Source organism: Rhinoraja longicauda, chromosome 11 (assembly GCF_053455715.1).
Source record: "Rhinoraja longicauda isolate Sanriku21f chromosome 11, sRhiLon1.1, whole genome shotgun sequence".
NCBI classification, from domain to species: domain Eukaryota; kingdom Metazoa; phylum Chordata; class Chondrichthyes; order Rajiformes; family Arhynchobatidae; genus Rhinoraja; species Rhinoraja longicauda.
Window position 1 is genome coordinate 53270041 of NC_135963.1, and position 14058 is coordinate 53284098.

Below are 14058 nucleotides of genomic sequence, written 5' to 3' on the forward strand. Positions count from 1 at the left end.
TTATTCTCCCCCCTAAATCTCTTAATTTCCCCACTCTATCCAAAATGTTTCATCAATCAAGTATATAAAATCATGAGAGGAATAGATCGGGTAGATGCAGAGTCTCTTGGCCAGAGTAGGTGAATCGAGGACCAGAGGACATAGATTTAAGGCGAAGGGGAAAAGATTTAATAGGAATCTGAGGGGTAACTTTTTCACACAAAGGGTGGTGGGTGTATGGAACAAGCTGGCGGAGGAGGTGGTTGAGGCTGGGACTATCCCAACATTTAAGAAACTGTTAGATAGGCACATGGATAGGACAGGTTTGGACGGCTATGGACCAAACGAGGGCAGGTTGGACTAGTGTAGCTGGAACATGTTGGCTGTTGTGTGAAAGTTGGGCTGAAGGGCCTGTTTCCACACTGTATTACTCTATGACTCTAATCTTTATCTGGTTATGTTTTAGAATTTTACATAGCACCAGAAATAATTGCCATTATTTTATATACTTCTGTCAAGTTTCGGTTTATTATTGTCAAACAAGGTACAGCGAAAAGCTGTTTTTGCATGCTATCCAATCAGATCATATACTAGTGTACATAAATATAATCAACTCAAATTCATGTACAACTCAAGGTAGAGCAAAGGGGAAGATACAGAGTGTAGAATATAGTTCTTAGCAAATTGCCCCAATCATTTTTTGTAGTTTAGCATGTCTAGACCCGAAACGCCACCCATTCTTTCTCTCCAGAGATGCTGCCTGTCCCACTGAGTTACCCCAGCATTTTGTGTCTACCTTCGATTTAAACCAGCATCTGCAGTTCTTTCTTACACCTTTAGCCCACCAAGTCCACACCGATCATTGATCCGGGTACTTTCCCCTGCAACCGCAGGAGATGCAACACCTGTCCCTTTACCTCCCCCCTCAACTCCATCCAAGGACCCAAACAGTCTTTCCAGGTGAGACAGAGGTTCACCTGCACCTCCTCCAACCTCATCTATTGTTTCCGCTGCTCGAGATGTCAACTTATTTACATCGGCGAAACCAATCGCAGGCTCGGCGATCGTTTCGTTCAACACCTTCGCTCAGTATGCCTTAACCAACCTGATCTCCCGGTGGCTGAGCACTTCAACTCCCCCTCCCACTCCCAGTCTGACCTTTCTGTCATGGGCCTCCTCCAGTGCCATAGTGAGGCCCACCGGAAATTGGAGGAACAGCACCTCATATTTCGCTTGGGCAACTTGCAGCCCAGCGGTATGAACATCGACTTCTCCAACTTTAGATAGTTCCTCTGTCCCTCCCGTCCCCTCCTCCTTCCCAGATCTCCCACTGTCTTCCTGTCTCCACCTATATCCTTCCTTTGTCCCGCCCCCCTGACATCAGACTGAAGAAGGGTCTCGACCCCAAACATCACCCATTCCTTCTCTCCTGAGATGCTGCCTGACCTGCTGCGTTACTCCAGCAGTTTGTGAAATAAAAACCCATTCACATTAGTTCTTTGTTATCTTTCTTGGTCGCTTTAACAACGAACCACCATTAAGCAAATGCATTGTAGCGCACCAGTTCCAGAGACAAAGTCCAATGTCCGCAATGGGGTCGAGGTGAAGAACCCGCTTCCATGCTAATTCTTTCAATCTTATCATGACTTTGCCCAAGGGTTTGTTTCTTTTTTTGTTTGTTTATTATTGCCATGTACAGTGAAAAGTTTTGTCCTGCGTGCCATCTAAACAGGTTAGATAATACCATGCATAAAAACCGTCTTCATACCCAAGTACAATAGATAGATCAAAGGGGAAGATACAGAGTGCAGAGTATGGATCTCAGCATCTCAGAGACAAAGTCCAATGTCCACAATGGGGTAGAGGTGAATTGGACGGTACCCTCGCTTATGGGAGTCCTGCTCAGAAGCCTGATAACAGAGGGGAAGAAGCTGTTCCAGAGTCTGGTGGTGTGCGCCTTCAAGCCTCTGTACTTTCTACTGAACGGGTGCAGGGAGAAGAAGGAATGACCGGGGTGGGACAGGTTATTGATTATGTTGGTTGCTGCCTGAGCAACTAAGTTACATTTTGTGTACTACGCTTCTGCAGTTCCTTGAATCTACCCATTATTCGAATGTAGATCACCTTTCTCTTGCTTCTCCTGGGCACCCAATTCTACACAATGTCAGGAGGCACTACCTTTACCCTAACCATATAATCACAGCATGGGGCGGCACGGTGGTGCAGCGGTGGAGTTGCTGCCTCTGCAGCACCAGAGACAGCTGTCAGTACGTAGTTTGTACGTTCTCCCTGTGACCGCATGGGTTTTCTCCATGTGCTCTGGTTTCCAAAGATGTACAAGTTTGTAAGTTAATTAGCTTTGGTGAAAATTGTAAATTGTCCCTAGTGCGTAGGATAGGGCTCGTGTACAGGGTGATTGATGGTCGGCACGGACTCAATGGGCTGAAGGCATTTTATCTCTAAAGTCTAAAGCATGTTAAATTTTCAAAACCAAAATCTGTTCCAGTCTTCACCAGAGAGGCTTAACTTTTGAAAAGGGACATTTTCATTCGGAATCCTTATTGTATGTTTTTAGCCTCGGTTTCTATCTGAGAACGCTAGATAACAATAAGTCCTGTGTCTATTCACTGTTCAGTGACCTTACGTGAAGAAAGCTTTTTCACTCATCAAAAGCTTGAAGTTTAACCAACAAATAAAAGGAACCAAAACAGCGAGTGGAGGTGTTACACCTTTGGTGTAGATAAGCACTTGTCAATTTAAGCAGCAGAGAACAGCTACAGATATGAAAAGCTTTGTATTTACTGGAAAGAGCTGGTTAATTTTGTTCTTACTACCTTGCCAAAGCTGAAAGCTGATTTGATGCAGGCCAGGGGAATTTCTCAATATATTTAAAGTGGGGACACGAGGAACTGCAGATGCTGGTTGCCTAGAAAAGACACAGTGTGCTGGAATAACTCAGAGGGTCAGGCAGCATCTGTGGAAAACATGGGTAGGGGACTTTTCCGGTTGGGACTCTTCTTCAGGCCGATTGTAAGGGAGGGGGGAGGGAGGGAGGAACAAAAGCTGGAAGAGAGGAGAGCCAGGACAAACCTTGCAAGTGATAGGTGGATACAGGTGATGGGGAGGGGGGTGGGGTTGACAAGCAGATGGTGGGACAAAGGCCAAAGATGAGTAAAAAGGTGTGAGCCAAAAGGATTGAAGAGTTGCCAACTGTGAAGACAGAGGAAAAAATGAGGTGGGGGAAGAGGGGAGAAATAGAGTGCAGATCTGGTTGGGTCATTGAGGAGGGGGGAGAGGGAGAAAGGGCTGTGTGGACTCACTGGCAAGTGATAGGTGGATACATGTTGGGGGGGGGGGGGGGTTCTGATTGACCGATAATTGATTGATTGGCTGACATTTTATTATCACATGTGGCATGTCACAGTGAAATCCCTTGTTTTGAATAATACCATACTCAAGTATGCAGAGAGTGTGAGATAAGGTCATCAGGATAGAAGATGAGTGACATGTGCAGCTAGAGGAGGGAATATATGAGGAAGGGGACGGGTGGGAGAAAGAACAAAAAAAGACTTGGTGTAACAATTATTTAGTGATGAATGTACTGTGTTAATGAGGGAATTCAGATTGTACGTTTTTACAATGCACTTTCAGCAGTGGCTATTTCTGAACATCCCACACTTTGAGCTTGCACCAGTACAATACTTCAAAGCTAAAAAGATGGGGCAGACGATATATCAATCATACGGATCGTCCCTGTTGTATTGTACTAATATAATGTGGAACCGTACTCCAAATTTTAATGCAGTATCTTGCAACAACTGTGTTGAAGGCTGTAGGAGGATTCCATCCCAGTGCTTTGCAGCATTAATAAAACTTAAGTCCAAGTCCACAGTGCACGGTATAAAAATTGATTTTATTCAGCAGCATGAAGTGGAGGTTCGTGCTTCTAGATTTATGTGGTGCATTTAGTTTAAATGCATCTCTTCCACATTTTTATGTCCCAATATGTCCTAGCTGAAGGTTGAGGGAGGATAGTTTTAAGCAGAGAGAGCGTCTAGAGAGAGGTGCGGCACGGTGGCGCAGCGGTGGCGTTGCTGCCTTACAGCGCCAGAGACACAGGTTCAATTCTGACTACAGGTGCTGTCTGTGCAGAGTTTGCACGCTCTTCCTGTGAATGTTTGGGTTTTCTCCGGGTGCTTCGGTTTCCTCCCACACTCCAAAGACGTGCAAGTTTGTAGGTTAATTGGTTTCTGTTAATTGTCCCTAGTGTGTAGGATAGAAATAGTGTACGGGCGATCACTGGGCAGCGTGGACTCAGTGGGCTGAATGACCTGTTTCCAACTCTGCAACTAGAAATGGAATTGCACGTGAACCTAGGTGGGTGGGTTAGTAATTTTACAGATGACACCAAGATTGCTGAGGTTAGAAGTTCAAGTGCTTGTCCAAACAGTTCTTAAGTTTTGATTTTGAATACACAAACCTCTGGTGTTCAATTAATATCTTTACCAAACATGCCAAGCCGATATTATGCCCGGAGGACCCACTACCATCTGAAATAATGTGGAGCTAATTAAATATTATGAGACAAAAAGAAAGTTACTTTCCAATTTAATGTATAATCATAGTCAATAATAGCTGTCTTGAACAAGAATATTAGATTGATAATATTGCTAAAATCCGATTTGTAATTGTTACAATAGTTCCATTACTCACCCACCTCAACACTAAAATTTACCCATTACTATAGTTTAGAAGAAGGGTCTGAAAAACGGTCTCGACCCAAAACGTCACCTATTTCTTCTCTCCGGAGATGCTGCCTGTCCCACTGAGTTACTCCAGCTTTTTGTATCTATCTATCTATCTATAGTTTAGATTAGTTTAGTTTGGAGATATAACATGGAAACAGGCCCTTTGGCCCACCGAGTCCATGCCGACCAGCGATCAACCATACACTTGTTCTATCCAACATACTAGGGGCAATTCACAGAAGCCAATCAACCCACAAACCCACACGTCTTTGAAGTGTGGGAGGAAGAACCTGTTTCCATGCTATTTCTTTCAATCAATTCTATCAAGCATTCAATCATGACCTCTCCTGCCTTCCTTAGCGCTGTTCGAAGAGCTAGCTATTAAAGCGTAAACTCTGAAGACAGTAACGATTCAATCAGCAGGAGCTCGATCAGACCTTTAGACTTTGGGGATGCAACGTGGAAACAGGTCTTTCAGCCCACCGAGTCCGCGCTGACCAGTGATCATCCTGTACACTAGCACTATCCTACACACTAAGGGCAATTTACAATTTTACCAAAGCCAATTAACCTACAAACCTGTATGCCTTTGGAGTGTGGGAGGAAACCCACACGGGTCACGGGGAGAACATACAAACTCCATAAGGACAGACCCTGTAGTCTAGATTGAACTCTGGTCTCTGGTGCTTTAAGGCAGCAACTCTACCACTGCAATACTGTGCTGGACTATTGTTTCTACAATGGAAAAAATCACAGGGAAAATAGCCCCTACCATCCAAGCAAAGATTAACTATGCACCGGTGAATGGCTTTAATAGACATGTCCATGTTGCCAAGTTTATGTGCACTTGGGCGACTGATGGAGAGGACCGGAGGTATCTTTTTGGTGAACAGCTGCACTGCTAATCACAGTTCTCTGCCTGATTGTCTGTCAGTCCGACTGTTAATCATCTTGTATCTGGGACACATAAATTGCAGAAGGTGACACATTTGTCCATCACTATTTTTGAATAGCTGCATCTTGACTTTTCAGAAAACAAGGAGAGAAACCCAGGGCTGATGTTCCATCAATGTAAGGAGATGGTGCTTCACATCAGCTCCTGTGTTTGCATTGCAAAACAGTCCCCAGTTTGATTGGAGTTAACAATGGGGTGAGAAATGTGCTGTGCCTCCTCCACTGTGACTTGGTAAATTATTCATTCAAGTCAGGACACTAAACTCACGTTAGAGTCATATGGCAGGGAAAGACTGTGCCCACCGAGAAACCCACACGGGTCACGGGGGAGAACATACAAACTCCATATGGACAGAACCCGTAGTTTGTATTGAACTTATTCCTCCTTCTCCCTGCTCCCGTCGGGCAGAAGGTACAGAAGCTTGAAAGCACCCACCTCCAGACTCAGGAACAGCTTCTTCCCCTCTGTTATCAGGCTTCTGAACGGCCCTTCCACAAGCTTGGGTACTGTCCGATTCACCTCTACCCCATTGTGGACATTGGACTTTGTCTCTGAGGTGCTGAGAACCATACTCTGCACTCTGTATCTTCCCCTTTGCTCTATCTATTGTACTTGGGTATGAAGATTGTTTTTATGCATGGTATTATCTAATCTGTTTAGATGGCACGCAGGCAGGACAAAACTTTTCACTGAACCTCGGTACATGGCAATAATAAACAAACAAAAAAAGAAACGAACCTTTGGGTCAAGTCATGATAAGATTGAAAGAATTAGCTTGGAAGTGGGTCCTTTGGCCCACCGAGTCCATGCCGACCATCGATCACCTGTTCTCACTGGTTCTATGCTATCATGACAACCAACAAACCCCATTGAAGCTAATCCCATTTGTCCACATTTGGTCCATATTCCACTAAACCTATAGAGTGATGGAGCCGTCCAGCACACAAACAGGAAAGTTGTCTTCACAGTTATTGCATTCAACAGCAGTGTTGGGATTGTTCAATGGGGGTATATTGCATGATGTTGCCTTCAGTCTTTTTATTTTTAATTGTAATCTTCAAACGTAGAACAGTGCAGCACAGGAACAGACCCTTCAGCCCACAATGTCTGACTGTGCCCAACTTGATATCTTACCTGCTTGCACATAATCCATATCCCTCCATTCCCTGCATATCCATGTACTTATCCAGACATCTCTTAAATGCCTCCACCCCCACCCCCGGCAGAGTGTTCCAGGCACCCAACGCCCTCTGTGGGGAAACAAAAAGTCGCCCCACACATCTCCTTTAAACTTTTCCCCTCTCACCTTAAAGCTATGCCTTCTAGTCCTTGGCACTTCCTCCCTGGGAAGAAGGTTCTGACACTCTGATTGTGGGCCAAAGGGCCTGTCCCTATGTTGTACTTTCCTATGATATTTGACATTACCACTCTGGGGATAAAGGTTCTGGCTGTCTACCCCATCTATACCTGTCATCATTTTATATACTAATATCGGGTGTCTCCTCAATGGCCACTTAACGATAGAAGGCTTGTAATAAAAACATGATCACATTCAAGATCAAAGTATCTTTGTGATGATGAATTATTAATTTACCTTTTCCCTTGTTCAGATTCTACCTAAACCATCCTTGTGTCTAATTAGAGTCAACAAAAACAAGACACTCGTCGGAGAGTCTAGGACCAGAGCTTCAGAATATAAGCATGTACCTTTAGAATGGAGATGAGTAGGAATTTCTTTAGTCTAGGTGGTGAATCTGTGGAATTCATTGCCACAGACGGCTGTGGGGATCAAGTCATTGGGTATTTTTAAAGTGGAGATTGGCAGATTCTTGATTAGTAAGGGTGTCAAAGGTTTCAGAGAGAAGGCTGGAAAATGGGGTTGAGAGGGAAAGATAGATCAGCCATGATTGAATGGCGGAGTGGACTCGGTGAGCCAAATACCCCACTTCTGATCCTCTGACTGAGAGATTTATGAACTGAAGTGGAAAAGCATAATCAAACACACGTTCAAGGCTGCTTTGTGGCGATGAATCATGAAAATACCTACCTTCCCCTTGAACAGATTCCACTTGAAGCATCATTGTGTCCAATTAAACTCGGCAACTGCAATGCGTCCGGACAAGTGCAGAGAAGTCTGCAGGCCAATGTCAAAGTCATGTTTACTGAGCGGTCTTGCTCTTTTTCACACAGATGAAGATCACAGAGGATGACTTGTGGATCCGGACATACGGCCGGCTGTATCAGAAGCTTTGCTCGTCCTCAGGCGATATCCCCATTGGCATCTATCGCACAGAGACACAAAAGCTCGCAACATCAGAGGTACGACCTTCTGCTAATGTGCACGAACTCTACTCTTAATTGACATCATCTGTTGCTCAGTTTGAAAATGTGCAAGACATCTCCTAGGCTGTTTTATATACGCAAACCAGTGAATTTTACTTCCAGCATTATTTAAGGATTTGCAATTTGAATCTGCTTCTATACGAGCCGGTAGCTTCCCCTTTAGTGCGTATTTGAAACGTGAGTCATTGCATTTAAATGGTAATATCTGTGTTATTTACTGCTGAAATTAGATATTAGGAAAATCCAGGCAGAATCTGCATACAAAATATATCATTGGTTCTACTCCAATCTTATGCACTGCCCTATGCATATCTGGCAACTTATTTTAAAAAAAATTCTCTATCAGCGATAAAAATATATTATTTTTATTTTATACTTGATCACCGACAGTCTTTTGCTTTTCTTCCCACTTCTTTCTCTGTTGTTGTCATTACTTCTGCTTTGCCACTGAGGTTCTTCCAAATGAGGATTGTTTGTTTTTGCCATTAACACAGAAACGTAGAAACATAGAAAATAGGTGCAAGAGGAGGCCATTCAGCCCTACAGGCCACCACCGCCATTCATTGTGATCATGGCTGATCATCCACAATCAGTAACCCGTGCCTGCCTTCTCCCCATACCCCTTGATTCCGCTAGCCCCAAGAGATCTATCTAACTCTCTTTTAAATTCATCCAGTGAATTGGCCTCCACTGCCTTCTGTGGCAGAGAATTCCACAAATTCACAACTCTCTGGGTGAAAAAGTATTTTCTCATCTCAGTTTTAAGTGGCCTCCCCTTTATTCTTAGACTGTGGCCCCTGGTTCTGGACTCGCCCAACATTGGGACCATTTTTCCTGCATCTAGCTTGTCCAGTCCTTTTAAAATTTTATATGTTTCTATATGCAGAATTTTGTTGATGAAATAATATTAAATGTGCAGGATTTTTTTTGATTAAATAATATAAACATAGAAAGTTTAGAGGGCCTGTCAATTCTTTGTTGAAAGAAAGACATAGAGTGCCGGAGTAACTCAGCGGGTCAGGCAGCAAGTCTGGAGAACGTGGACAGGTGACTTTTCAGGTTGGGACCCTTCTTCAGAGATACGTAGATACAGCAGTATTGAAAGTGCGTGATAGTGGAGACAAAAGAAACTGCAGGTGTTGGAATCGAGCTAAACACAGTGCTGGAGTAACTCAGTGGGTCAGGCAGCATCTCTGGAGAACATGGATAGGTGACGTTTCACAGAGTGCTGGAGTAACTCAGCGGGTCAGGCAGCATCGCTGGAGAACATGGATAGGTGACGTTTCACAGAGTGCTGGAGTAACTCAGCGGGTCAGGCAGCATCTCTGGAGAACATGGATAGGTGACGTTTCGGGTTGGGACCCTTCTTTGGTCTGATTGGACTACCGGGGGAGAAAGCTGGAAGAGAGAGGTCGGGGCGGGACAAAGCCTGGCAAGTGATAGGTGGATACAGGTGAAGAGGGAGAGGGGATTGATTGGCAGATGGGTAAAATAAGTGACAATGGCCAAAGGTGAAAAGGAGATGAAAGGATGTCAGATATGGAGAGAGGAAGTGAAAGATAAAGCTGGAGGGAAGGATATAGATGAGAGAGGACAGCGGGGAGGGAATGCGGAAAGAGATTAGAGGGGGATGGTCAGAGGAATGGGTTCATACCAGGGTGTGGAACTGGACAGAGAGTGCAGAAAAGGGTGGGTGGGTTGTTACCTAAGATTGGAGAATTCAATGTTCACACCGTTCGGGTTGTAGGCTGTCCAAGCGGAGTATGAGGTGCTGTTCCTCCAATGTGCCTGTGGCCTCACTCTGGCAATGGAGAGGCCCAGGGCAGAAAGGTTAGTGTGGGGATGAAGTGGATGGGCTGCAGATCTGTGTCAAACTTGGATCTGAATCAAGTAAATAAACTTTGTGCTTTCATTTTATCTTTGCATGGATCCGCTTAGATTTGTCACTGTCCCTTTGCTCCACTGCACACACTCAATTCATAAAGTATGCCCCATAAAACACATCAGCTTTATCATTTAGCTGGAGACATGCGGAACTGCAGATGCTGGAATCGTGAATAAAATACAAAGTGCTGGAGGAAGTCAGTGGCAGCACCTGTGGAGGGAGATATAGACTGGCAATGTTTTGATGAGCTGGACCCTTCTTCAGTCTAATTGTAGTGAGAGGAGAGGGTATAATACTGGTGGTGGCGCAGTGGTAGAGTTGTTGCCTTACAGCGTTTACAGCGCCAGAGACCCGGGTTCGATCCCGACTGCGGGACCTGTCTGTATGGAGTTTGTACGATCTCCGTCAGCTTTCTCCGAGATCTTCGGTTTCCTCAGACACTCCAAAGACGTACAGGTTTGTAGGTTAATTGGCTTGGTATAATTTTAAAAATGTAAATTGTCCCTAGTGTGTGTAGGATAGGTTAATGTGCAGCGATGGGTGGTCGGTGCAGACTCGGTGGGCCGAAGGGCCTGTTTCCGCACTGTATCTTTAAATTAAACTGAACTAAATACTGGAAAAGAAGTGGGGCCAGGCAGTTCTGTAAAAGCTATGAAAGAATTGCATCTTGTTCAGCACAGACATAGTGGGCCAAAGAGCCTTTTTCTTGTTGGAACAAGGAACTGCAGATGCAGGTTTACGGATAAGGACACAAAGTGCTGGAGTAATTCATCGGGTCAGGCAGCATCTCTGGAGAAAATGGATGGGTGACGCTTTGGGTCGGGATACTTGTTCATTCTGTTCTATGCTTGGATTAATGTGTAACTCAGTGGTGTAGTTGTACCCTGTACATCTGCTCCCTTTGTTCATCAGTTCATCAGTGATGGGGACTGTGTTTTTGAAAGATGTTACGAAAACCCTTCTGCTGATCCGACCCATCAGCCTGAAGAAGGGTCCTGACCCGAAACGTCGCCCATCCATTCTCTCCACAGATGCTGCCTGACCTGCTGAGTTCCTCCACAGATGCTGCGTGACCTGCTGAGTTATTCCAATGTTTGCATACTGCCTGCCAACCTCAGTGTGGGCTTATTTAAGTCCTGAAAGCATTTTATCGGGATGCATCACAGCATGGTTTGGGAACAGCTCCATCTGAGACCGCATGAAATTGCAGGGAGTTATGGACGTAGCCCAGACCATCACGCAAACCAGCCTCCTTCACGTGAAATCCATCTACACTTCACGCTGCCTCGGCAAGGCCACCAGCATAATCAAGGACTAGTCCCACTCCGGACACTCCCTGTTCTCCCCTCTCCCCTGGTAAGAGGTACAGAAGTGTGAAAATGCATTTCTCCAGATTCAGGGACAGTTTCTTCCCAGTTGTTGTCAAGTAACTGAATGGTTCTCTTCTTCTTTCGCGTCCATCAAATGTCATCGTCCGTCCTGAAAAGGACACAAGCTTCCGGCGACAATCAGTGGGAGCCATCACTTGTACAGTAGATGATGGTGGTAGCAGAATTAGCCCAGGACACGTCCAGTTTCCAGCCCCACGACGTGGGCACTTCTGCTATGGGGCCAGTGGTTCTAGAAACTAGAAAGTGGTCCTGGCCTCCCATCTACCTTATTGGAGACCTTTCAACTATCTTTATTGGACTTTATTGGAATTTATCTTGCACTAAATGTTGTTCCCTTTATCCTTTGTTTGTACACGGTGGACGACTTGATTGTAGTCTTTTCTTTGACTGGCTGGTATGCAGCAAAAACCTTTTCACCATATGTCGGTAAGCGGGATAATAAACTAAACTGTCTCAGATGTGAAATAGTAAACTACAATTTACAGAGCTTGTTGATATTAGTGAAGAGCAGAACACGGAGATGATGCACATTTGTCAATCGAGTTAATGCCAAACGTTGGAATTTGTGAATGGTTGTATAGTTAAACTTGATCATCCAGTATTTATAGCCAGGCTTAATCAACTCTAGCATTGTTCCTGGATGTGCATCTGAAGTAAATAAATCAATATATTAAATAAACCAAATGCATTTTGCAGTGACATTTTCAGTCATTTGCGTCATCCAAACCTTGTTAGGAGGAGAAGATGTTAAGATACCAAGGCACTGTGGGAGAGAGAGAGTTCAGAGAGAGTAATATTTTAGTTAAGTTTATTGTCACGTGTACCGAGGTATATTGAAAAGCTTTTTGTGTGTGCTGTCAATAGCTTCCAGAGCGAGAAAAATCGAAACAGTGGACCCACGAATTGAGACAAATCTTTGACTGAGTGAAAGATACAGCATGGAAACGGGCTCTTCGGCTCACCGAGTCCATGTCGACCATCGATCACCCGTTCACACTAGTTCCATGTTATCCCATACACGCATCCACTCCCTACGCACTGGGGGGCAATTTACAGAGGCCCATTAACCTACAAACCCACAACTATTTGGGACGTGGGAGGAAACCAGAGCACCCTGAGGAAACCCACGCGTTACAGGGAGGTGGTGCAAACTCCACACACACACACACACACACACACACACAGCACCTGAGGTCAGGATCAAACCCGGGTCTATGGCGCTGTGAGGCAGCAACTCATTCTGGCAAGCCGTTTGAAGTCACTGGTCATGTACCATTGGGAGCACACTGTATCAGCAATAATTCTCCCAGCACAGCTAATTTAACGTTAAACAGAGACCCAAGAGGCGGCAGATGCATTCAACTATCACGTCATTGTTTTATGGAAGTACGTGGACGCTTTGGAGAGGGGCAGAAGTTTACCAGAGTGCTGCCTGGATTAGGGGGTATGAGCTGTAAGGGGAGGTGGGCAGATTGGGTTGTTTTCTCTGGAATGCTGGAGGATGCACAGAATGCTGGAGGATGCACAGAATGCTGGAGGATGCACAGAATGCTGGAGGATGCACAGAAGCATATCACATTATGAGAGGGGTGGACAGGGTAGGCAGTCTAACCTTTTCCCCAGTAATGAAATGTCAAAAACTTGAGGACATAGCTTTAAAGTGAGAGGTGAGGTTATTTTTACACAGAGGGTGGTGGGGGCTTGGAACGTGCTGCTGAGGGTGGTGGTGGAGGCAGATACAATAGTGGCAATTAAGAAGCTTTTAGACAGTCACATGGATATGCAAGGGACAATAGACAATAGGTGCAGGAGGAGGCCATTCGGCCCTTCGAGCCAGCACCGCTATTCAATGTGATCATGGCTGATCATTCTCAATCAGTACCCCGTTCCTGCCTTCTCCCCATACCCCCTGACTCCGCTATCCTTAAGAGCTCTATCTAGCTCTCTCTTGAATGTATTCAGAGAATTGGCCTCCACTGCCTTCTGAGGCAGAGAATTCCACAGATTCACAACTCTCTGACTGAAAAAGTTTTTCCTCATCTCCGTTCTAAATGGCCCACCCCTTATTCTTAAACTGTGGGACTCCCCCAACATTGGGAACATGTTTCCTGCCTCTCACGTGTCCAACCCCTTAATAATCTTATACGTTTCGATAAGATCCCCTCTCATCCTTCTAAAAGGGAAGGAGGGATATGGTTTGCATGCAGGCAGAGGGGATTCGTTTAGTTTGGGATCAAGTTCAGTGCAGACTTTGTGGGCTGAAGGGCCTGTTCCTGTGTTGTCCTGTTCTATTTTCCAGCTTCTTTTTTTATATCAAAAAATACTTTATTCAAGTAATATTTACAAAACATCTTCTTTTTAACAACCCCATCCGACATTTCCGGAGGTTACACTTTCAATACAGTTATTCACTTCCAAATTTACAGACATTTACACAGTATCTCTTATTTGGAGGGGCGTCTCTCTCCACCACACCCTGCCCCTCATGTCCAGCAGCGGAAGGACCCTAGGCTGTGGTCCTCCCCCACAGAGCCTTGGCGTTGGCTGCACCAAGCTTCAGTGCGTCCCTCAGCACATACTCCTGCAGTCTGCAGCGGGCCAGTCGGCAACATTCCTTGACGGACAGCTCGCTCCGCTGGGAGGTCAACAAAGCTCGGGCAGACCAAAGAGCGTCTTTCACTGAGTTGATGACCTTCCAGCAGCACTCGATGTCAGTCTCCGAATGCGTCCCTGGGAACAGTCCATAGATCACAGAGT

At 45.2% G+C, this 14058-nt stretch overlaps 1 protein-coding gene across 1 annotated transcript in view; it reads left to right on the plus strand.

The window, feature by feature from the left end:
- The window catches only part of LOC144597930 (potassium channel subfamily T member 2-like), a 475868-nt gene that overhangs the window by 345721 nt on the left and 116089 nt on the right, over positions 1–14058 (plus strand). The window contains exon 27 of the mRNA XM_078407745.1: positions 7873–8001. Coding sequence (XP_078263871.1) covers positions 7873–8001 — 129 coding nt within the window. The remainder of the gene's footprint in view (positions 1–7872; positions 8002–14058) is intronic.